Genomic DNA, 10,116 nt, shown 5'->3' with positions numbered 1-10,116 from the left:
TTTGGTGTTCACCGTTGCTATGGAAACACAGAAAAGCTTTACCGGAAAATAGCTGATAGGGAGTTTATGACAAGTTATTACACCTGGCTAATAAGTTAACACAAACTGTTAACTAAACAAGTAAATAGGATATAGAAGTAGTAATCACTTAAAACAATCGACGATGCATCCTGAACCCCTCGAATCCGGTGAGGTGGAAGAAGAGAGTGGCGAGGACTCCAGTACGACCCTGCAAGCTGGAGATGCAGAAATATTGCTGAACGCAATGTCAACAACTTACAGTAAACTAGGTTAGACAGTTCACTATAATTTAGCATAATAGTCAGCACTTGGCAGCATATTAAATAATCGCATGTGTCTAGCCATGTCTAAAGTTATACTCCTCTCTCACTTCAGAGGAAGCCCCCACGGCGAACTGCAGCCCCCTGCCAAACGATATCGAAGGAGACCGTTGTGTGTCCTCACATACAGAAGTCGACAAACTCATACAAGCCCAACAACAAGAGAAAAAGGAAAAGGACTCAGGTCCAAGGTAATCTTAAAAGCTAGGAATTGGCTGTCAGTAGTCTTCTAACATTATTGTTCGTTCTGTCTAGCATTCTAACTAGTGACGCTTTATGTTCCTCAGAATGACAAAGACATTTCTGAAGGACCACTGCAAACAAAATAAACTCTACATGACACCTCGATTGAATGACACACTGTATTTGCACTTCAAAGGTATGTGTGGAATTGTTGTTGTTGTTTATGGACGGTTTAGACATATTGTTGCATGAATCATTTATAGAAATTAAAATCACAAGCTTTGTGTGGTCTATATAGAATTGTAGGTGGAATATAACTACGCTGTTAGTGTTCTTGTAGTATTCTAATGTAGTTATTTGTTTTATGTTTTGTTTTATGTTTGCCCCCTCTTAGGCTTCTCCACTATAGAGAATCTGGAGGAGTACACAGGGCTGAAGTGTCTCTGGCTGGAGTGCAACGGGCTGCTGCGCATCCAGAACCTGCATGCCCAAACAGACCTACGCTGCCTCTTCCTCCACCAGAACCTCATACACAATCTGGAGAACTTAGAATCACTCAGCAAGCTCTGCACCCTCAATGTCTGCAACAACTACATACGCACCATTGAAAACATTGGTGAGTCTGTCCTCACTCTACATACCAGACCTATCTTGTTATCTCAGTGTGTGTGTGTGTGTGTGTGTAACGGATGTGAAACGGCTAGCTAGTAAGCGGTGGTGCGAGCTAAATAGCGGTTCAATCGGTGACGTCACTTGCTCTGAGACCTTGAAGTAGTGGTTCCCCTTGCTCTGCAAGGGCCGTGGCTTTTGTGGAGCGATGGGTAACAATGCTTCGTGGGTGACTGTTGTCTGTGTGCAGAGGGTCCCTGGTTTGCGCCCGGGTATGGGCGAGGGGGCGGTCTAAAGTTATACTGTTACAACTCCATCTATCTGATTTGTGAGTATTTTCCCAGCCTGCCTCCCTGATCTGGGCACCCTGCAGATAGCCCATAATAAGCTGCAGACAGTGGGAGACGTGGAGCATCTGAGTCAGTGCCTCTCCCTCAGTGTACTGGACATGTCCCACAACCTGCTGGATGACCCAGACATCCTCACTGTGCTGGAGAGAATGCCTGAACTGGTGAGAAGACATGCTCACACAGATAAACAGTACTGTATGCTAATAGAGATCATATCATCTTTATTCGTTAGTATGCCCATGCGCATGACACACTGACTATAAAATGCAAATACTCTTGCTTCATGCTGATAATATACCCAAGCCTGTGTATGTGTGTGTGTGTGATTACACCCTTGTTGTTCCCTCCTCCTCAGCGCGTGCTGAACCTGATGGGAAATGAAGTGATAAAGAAAATCCCATACTACAGGAAGACTATGATCATACGTCTAAAACAGCTCACGTACCTGGATGACCGACCTGTGTTCCCAAAGGACAGGTGCATTACCAGTTTGTCTCTGTTTGCCTGTGCATGTCAAACTTATGGTTGAGTCATTGTGTGCTCTGTGATGTTGGTCCTTGGTTGCTGTATGATTGTCATGTGGTTGCGGTATGAAGGGCGTGTGCGGAGGCGTGGGGGACAGCGGGTCCAGAGGGGGAGCGCAGGGAGAGGGAATCATGGCAAACACGAGAGAGAAGGAAGATCCAGGACAGTCTGGACGCCATGGCAACCATCAGGGACCAAGCCAGGGAGAGACTGCGAGTCAGAGAGCTGCAAGAGAGAGGTACGCACACACACTCTCATATTTACACACACACACGTGCCGACACACACACACATACACACACACACACACACACACACACACACACACACACACACACACACACACACACACACACACACACACACACACACCACTTGGAACCTCCTACACACACACACAACTTGGAGAAGGTTTGATAAGGGTGTGTTGACCGTTTCCAGGGGAGTATGAGACCACTACAACTCCAGAACTTGAGAGCCCCAGTGAAAAGAACCAGAGCCAGAATCAGAGCCTGGGCTGGGAGGAGAGGTTTCAGGCATTTGTGGAGGACAGTCTGGAGGCCCATGAAGAGTTCCTACAGACACAGAGAGAACAGCCAGAAAAGGAGGAGCTAGGGAATGAACAGCCACTGAAGAAACAGCTAGACAGAGAACAACCAGAAAGAGAGGATCTGGAGAGAGATCAGCTAGAGAGAGAGGACCAAGAGGGAGATCAGCTAGAGAGAGAGCACCTAGAGGGAGATCAGCTAGAGAGAGAGCACCAAGAGGGAGATCAGCCAGATGGAGAGCAAGCAGCAGAAGAAAGCTTAAAGGAAGAACTGTTAAACCAGTCAAAGAGAGAACAACTACAAAGAAGGCAGCCAAAGAGAGAGAAGTTAGAGAGAGAGCAGTCAGTATGTGGCCAGCCAGAGTCTCAGACAGCTGGGGTGATTGTAGAGCACGGTCCTGGACCAATGGTGACTGAGCTAGAGGAGACAGAGGACCTGGAGACCATCCACCTGGAGCCACGCCCACCACTTCGAATTGATGTGAGTCAGACTGACCACCACAGCCAAGCATTACCAGTCACTATCACTATAATAGAGTGATTATTACACTGTAATAACTTTTTATTGTTGTTATCTAGTCCCTCTCCATCAGCATCTTATCCAAAAGCACAGACTGCCTCAGACTCATATCATTTAGCTCTTGACTCTAACCTTCATTTAGAACACTAAAGCCTTGTCCCCTGACTAATGGTCACCTGACTCTACAGGATCTCCCTGACCTGGAGGATGTGAATGTTGAAGATCCAGACAGCACCTGCATCTTCTCCTCTCAGGTACATTACATACCATACACTAGGCTGTAACTTTGATTATCCAAAAGAAAGAATATAATTTAGAATTTATTGTACAATAGTCAACATGCATATTCCAAATACATACAATTAGTCTCTAAATTACTCACATACTAATATTTTATTAGGTCAACACAGCATTTAAGTCAGCAGTGTATTTAATTTGGGTCAGCTGTGTTGTGTCTGAATTGACCACCTCTGTTTCCAGCAAGTATTCCGGCCAAAGATAGAGGTAATTTCAGGAGACAACAACGATGTAGATCCAATCATACATCAGAGTGGGACTGTGTGGACCACAGAGACCACACTTACCTCAGATCCAAGCTCATCTTCACTGTTCAGGGTCTGTGACAACACGTCAAACAAATCGCCCACCAATCACCTAGTAGCATTGGACCCAGAGGCGGGGGATGCCCCAGAGCTGGTGATATCAGACCCTCAGGGAGAACCCAGACAGAGGCAGAGCCCTGAAGCCAGAAAACCAGGTTGTCTCATTGAGGAGCTGGACTAACTCTGCAGAAGGCTGTGATAGCATTAACAACACTAGGTTTAGGTGTTCAATCTGGGAAAGCCTTGTTTTGCTGAATACAGGTACAATGTAAGCACAGAGAGCTGCTATGGAGCTATTTTGCAGCCACGGGTTTACACCCAACACATTTTCCGCACAAAACAATTTTTTTAGTTTTTTTTGTTAGTTATTCGTAGCTGTTCTGTTACTGGTTATACTTTATATTCTGTATTCTCAGGCTCAGTGTTCTAAATGAAATGTTCATAAACTCCACTTCAAATCCATTCCAAGATAATCCCAGGCAGATTATAGCCAGGGCTCATAAAATAAAACGTTATAGTACAGTATGGGGAATTTGTCTCATTGCTTGTTACGCAAATACTTAAAATATACCACTAGGTGGCACTTAAGTACCAAATGTGCACCTCATATGTGCAATAGACTGGCCCATTCTTACAGAAAATAAAACATAAAAAACAATAACAAGTTTAGAAAATAGAATAATGATGATGATGATCATGCAGAAATGTGAACCTAAAGAACAGTTATTTTGTCAAAGTCTTTGTGAGTTTTAGTAGTAGTATTATTACAGACCTGCTAATGCAAAAACACATAGAATCTCTTCTTTATCATTTAATCTACCCTGGACCGAGGGTGAGATTTCAGGGCCAAGTGCTCAGGTCAAATACTGGTCACAGGGAGACTAGAGAATAGATTTGAGTAGATTGGGTCTTTTAAATAAAGGTACCAAAAAGAGGATTAACAAAAAATATATCCACCTGTCTCTTCATCTCTCTCGTCATAGCCACACGCATGCACAAATGGGATTGTCTACTGTTCTCTAAATATTTGTTTCTGTTCATGACCATGTTTACATCATAATTCACCATCTCTTCATGTTTCCTCCTCCCAATACCCCTCCTCCCTCCCCTACCCTGACACATGGGCTGTCAGGGTGCATCGAGGGATGCTGGGTAGGAACAAAGACAGATTAAATTGATCTGCTCATGACCTTCTGTTATGAAAGGATTTAAGAGCAAAGATTACAAACACACACACATACAGGATACACACACATTGCACGTTACATGCTACACCATACATATTCTTGTTAATATATTTTATTACAAATGAATGCATGAATTATTATTAAATTTAACTGTCTGGATTAATCAGATGTGTGTCTGATTTCACATCTTACAATTGAATGAAACAAAGCATGCACCCCTTAAAGCAACTGCTCTGAGCAACCTCACATGAAACTATGAAGACAAAACATGTAAGTGAAGTGCAGCTTCTGATATCATTTTTACATTATGATGAATCATTACATAATAAGTCCACAGGCACAATGTGTGTGGTGGCTATTCCGTGCCCAGTGCCCACACAGGCAATGCAAGAATCAATGATTGGGGAATATAGGGATTTAGTCAGCTGGTGGCTGAGTAAAATACATTTTGAACTCTTATAGCTCATAAAAACACGAAAGTGGCTGGCCCGCCCCCAAAGTGACTTATCAACTGTATGCAAGGATTCCTCTGTGTTGTCTAAGGAATTCAGAATTATCTCACCAACCCCCATCTCACCAACCCCCATTGTCACACCTCTGGGTAGCAGAGGTTCTGTTGTCTTTACAGGTCTGATATCTGATTGGAAGTTCATTTTACCGTAATGCTATTGATCAACAACTCAGATTCTGAATCCGAACAACTCAAACGTTATAAAAGGTCTTAGATTCATTCTTTCTATTTTTTGTTCCTGAACTGCTGTGGTGAGATACTTCGTCTTTCTTTCTTGTTTTCTCCCTCTCCCATGAGCTATGTGCCATGGCTCAAGCTATGGTTTCTTTGTCTCTCTCTCTGACCATGCCTAGAATGCTTGCTAATGCTTTGTAACTTATGCTTTATGTCTTGTATGTGAATCCATTCATTGCATAAAGTTATTAAGTAGTACTTGCTTTGATATTCACTTCTCGTGACAGTTCCTTGATATTAGTCAGCATAATACTTGATTGCACATGGTTTAACTATAGTCTTTTGCATATTGTTATTTATCTTCTGAAGTCAGATAATTCAGTTCATGGGCTTATTGCTTAGTCTTATTTACAAGTTGCATGTGAGGTATATATAATATATGCATACATACATGTATCAAATATTGCCCCACTACACATGTCACATATAAAAACAGAGTTCACCCAACATGTAGATTATAGAGCAACTCTGTATCAGTAATGTCAGTACTTCCCTCTTATAAATGATATACAGACAATTGCACAGAGAGGTTGACATAGAAACTCTATTTTACATAATATATCTAATAATGATGTCCATAACGCTTGGGAGTGTTTTCTTGCGTTTCTGTGTGTGTGTGTGGATGCGTGTTGGAGGAGGTATGCATTTTGGAGTGTGCTTGTGTGTGTGTTGGAGTGAGTTTTTTTTACAAGTGTGTGTTGGTTAATTTGATGCTCAGTCCATTTAAACACAAGGCTCACAGAGAACCTATAGCAGTCTGAGGGAGGCCAGGGCTACATCCTGAGCAGGAGCAGTAGAGAGATGCATGCTGAGAGCAGAAGCGTGGTGTAGGCGGGTCCAAGGTGATGCGTGTACCCTTTTAGAGTTTCTTGATTGGTCTGGTCTGACGTTGGTGGCCTCTGGGAGGGTGGCACGGGCACTGTATTGGATGCCAGTGTGGTGCGGCTGGCACACATGTCATAGAGGTTTCCAGAAAACTGGGTCTTCCTGGACTCTTGCCTCAGAGACTCCCACACAGCCGCTGCGTCTCCAGGACAACTGGCAAGTGCCGCATTCGCACACACATGGAACGCATCCCATGATCTGTAAGGGGGCAAGGAACTCTAAACTCTAAGGAATTCTGAAGGTTGTGAATGAGGGACATGTAAGGGAGTGAGACATATGTGTGTTTACAGGTATTGGAGCACATGTTGGGCTACAGTCTGATTCTGTATGAGTGGCTGAAAATGTGATTTAGTCAAATGAACATTTACAACAGTTATTTTCGAGAGGAGATGGGAGAATATGCGAGGATAAAAAGAGAGCTGGAGTGATTCAGAGTAGGTGTCAATTTGGAGTGGGAGAGAGAGACTCACCTGCAGATTGTGTCAATGTCCTGTGTGCTCTGCTCTTTCTGTGTGTCACCCAGACTGTCCCCCAGAGTAAGGAGACACTGAGCAAAGCTCTTGTAGATGACGCCACAGGAGCTAGGGAGCACAGCAGCCCAACACACAGGGGCCAGACCTGAGGGAGGGGAGGGAGTGAAGAGTATCAATGTTAATGACAGTAGATAGATGAAGATGAGCATCACCACAGGGGGAAGGTTGGGGTGAATGCAACACACACTACAAATGAATCTCTTGCTCTGGTGTCCTAGCACAACATGCATGATGTCTCTCTCTCAACATAACATTCTTATGGCCTTTAGTAACTCCGTAAACTACAGGAGGTACCGCCTCCTCAGCACTCAGTGGGATAGTATTCTACAGCTGTCCCACAACTCCCTGAGAGACGACAGTGGGAGGCACACACACACAAATAAACACACACACACTGCGCTGTTCGGAACAAGCTAGAACAGCATGTATTTCATTAGGATAAGTACTTCGTAAAACCTCTCTCCTTCATTTCCGAATGGATTCAGAAATAAATAATTTTTCACCCATACCATTGCACTTCTCTCCTGACCAACTTACCATCACTTCATACCAAACCATCACTCCTGCCCTGCTACTTATTCCGTCGCTTCAGTTTAAAATATTCTAATAAACAAAAACAATTGAACAGAAAAAATACAGGAAACTAGTAAGAGCAGAGTGAGATAAAGGCTGCCTATGCCTCACCACACTAAAGTAACATCACTACAACACACACAGACAGAGACACATAGATATACAATACATAAATAGATAAGGGAAAGGCATCCTTACAGAGGTAAAGAGCAACAGGCAGGAGGAAAGTCACGGTGCAGGCATGGCACCTCATACTCAACTGGCCCAACTGAGTCCAGTGGAGCCCCAGCACACAATTAATGGGCTCTGATCTGATGACGTTCACAGCAGTGTTATAATCCCGGACAGAATTTTGGTGTCTTCTCAGAGTGAGGTGTCCTGTCATTCATTTGTTGGATCATCAGAGCTCAAGAGTAGAGCAGAGCATACAGGCAGATCGTAGTGAGTGTTCACGGGATTAACAGAGCAAAGGGCCGACGTGCTGCATCCAGGGGATGTGTGTGTAGGGGAGGGGTGGAGGGCAAGCTGTAGAAAGCTTGGGGGCAACGGACCAGGGACGTCACATCATAGCACACTGGATTAGAGCATTCTCATTTCCAATCTCAGTATTAAGGGCATTTAGTGAAGGTAAAAAAAAACACATAGCACAATTTGGTTAGAGAGATAGAAGAGGGAGCAGAGCTCCTGAGAAATATGGGCTTCATATAGTTTGCAAAACAGTTTCTTACAAAAGAGGGGAAATACTCCTAACACAGACCTGTAGATTCCAGATGTTTGGAGTTACTATTTCTCAATGAACAGAATTTATTCTGGGTTTATTGAGAATTACTCAGTAAATCTGTGCTGTATATTTGGACAGTTTCTGCCTGAGTGGGGCTATGTCTTGTTTTCTAGGGCGGTGAGGTGGGCTGTGCTGGGTTAAATAATCTGATGTTTGGGAAGAAGCGGGCAGATGGCCCGCTTCTGAGGATTAGAGAATCCGGCCCACCTGGGAGAGACAAGCTTGGAATCACAGGATCCTCTGGGAAACTCAGCCCCCAGAGGACAGGGAGGGGGGACCGGGTTCAGGCAACATTAGTTACCCACACACAGATCATATGTGGAGTTTCCATCTGCCCCACGTCCAATGCCAGCCCTTCCTGGTTGAGCCTTTGCAATATATTTTACAGACAGTTTAAACAACCCTCTTCCTACCGTATGCCCCCTGCTCCACCCTCCATGCCCCCCAGATGGCTGGCGCTGAGTACATTAATAGATAAGTTCTGTTTCACATCTGTAGACAGTCACACATGGGAAGAACGATATCTCAACAGTAATCTGCGGTTTAATACAACCATTAATTTCTGAATAATCTGACTGCCTGTCTGCCTCTGGAGATACCTGCTATGCCCCTCTGATGTGTGTGTGTGTGTGTGTGTGTGTGTTTGTGTGTGTGTGTGTGTGTGTGTGTGTGTGTGTGTGTGTGTGTGTGTGTGTGTGTGTGTGTGTGTGTGTGTGTGTGTGTGTGTGTGTGTGTGTGTGTGTGTGTGTGTGTGTGTGTGTGTGTGTGTGTATGTGTGTTACCGACAGAATTACAATCAGAAAGACAACTGGAAGCAGGGATTGAGATTAGGACACATGGAATGTATTTTTTGTTCTAAAGACAGGCAACCCCATACTGGTCCTGTACACAATATCCCTGACTATCTGATTTCAGAATAAGGGTCTCAGCATGGCAGGAAGCTGAGAGCCGCAATCGTCACACTTGTGTTTAATCTCCCACAGTTCAATGGATGGCATCTTTATATAGATTTGAGGGTCGGTTTATGTAGATTAAGATGTAGGGACACTATGGTCAGATAAAGTGTATGTGCTTTATCTCTATGGTTGTTCAGAGAATAGAGAAGAACAATATCTAACAATGAAAAGCAAGGACAGTATAGGTTATAGAACCAGAGTACACAGGGGCTAACGAAATCCACAGGGGCAAACAAGGCTAAACAGGTTTAACATAACCAAAGGAAGAAATGTGCCACAAAAGCTAATGTAATATCCTTACAAATAGAGGCAAATCCACTTGGAACGATGCATGGCAGTGTGGTCACTTACACAAGTCACACGATGACCACTGAGAGCTTTGGCATGGGATTGTTTGATAGAGGATTTCATGAATTGTTTGTTTTGTAAAAAATATGAAGGGAGAGTTGTGTAAATTTGATTGACAGGCCTAGATTAAGTCATTACATAACTCTACTGGGACCTGGGGTAGAGAATAAATCCAGATTAGGATCAGGAACCTCCCTCTATCCATTCATCTCTCTCTCTCTGTCACACACATAATTCCTGTACCCATGTCAGTTGAACAAATATACATATATTCAAACACTGCATAGTCAGTCATCCAGTTTACACACATCATTGGTCTTTAAACTCCAAAATAACTAGCAATGCAATGAACACAGAATATTCAAACACACCCAATATACACAGTCTCTAACAAACATACACACATACAGGTTACCAACCCTGGGAAACAG

The 10,116-nt window shown here is 43.7% G+C and overlaps 2 protein-coding genes across 2 annotated transcripts; one reads left to right on the top strand and one right to left on the bottom strand.

Moving 5' to 3' along the window:
• LOC109882429 (dynein assembly factor 1, axonemal) lies at positions 1-5,027 on the top strand. The gene is made up of 10 exons (XM_020474521.2): positions 1-290; positions 397-532; positions 629-720; positions 919-1,140; positions 1,478-1,644; positions 1,839-1,960; positions 2,080-2,246; positions 2,450-3,036; positions 3,264-3,329; positions 3,556-5,027. The coding sequence occupies exons 1-10, from the start codon at positions 164-166 to the stop codon at positions 3,856-3,858; spliced, it is 1,989 nt and encodes a 662-aa protein (XP_020330110.2). The 5' UTR covers positions 1-163; the 3' UTR covers positions 3,859-5,027.
• Positions 4,961-8,109, bottom strand: LOC109882438 (neuritin-like protein). The gene is made up of 3 exons (XM_031831015.1): positions 7,799-8,109; positions 6,965-7,112; positions 4,961-6,692 (listed from the first exon to the last, which is right to left on the bottom strand). The coding sequence occupies exons 1-3, from the start codon at positions 7,983-7,985 to the stop codon at positions 6,383-6,385; spliced, it is 645 nt and encodes a 214-aa protein (XP_031686875.1). The 5' UTR covers positions 7,986-8,109; the 3' UTR covers positions 4,961-6,382.
• Positions 8,110-10,116: the final 2,007 nt, after the last annotated feature.

Source organism: Oncorhynchus kisutch, linkage group LG8 (assembly GCF_002021735.2).
Source record: "Oncorhynchus kisutch isolate 150728-3 linkage group LG8, Okis_V2, whole genome shotgun sequence".
NCBI lineage: Eukaryota > Metazoa > Chordata > Actinopteri > Salmoniformes > Salmonidae > Oncorhynchus > Oncorhynchus kisutch.
This window is presented reverse-complemented; position numbering and strand designations above follow the sequence as displayed.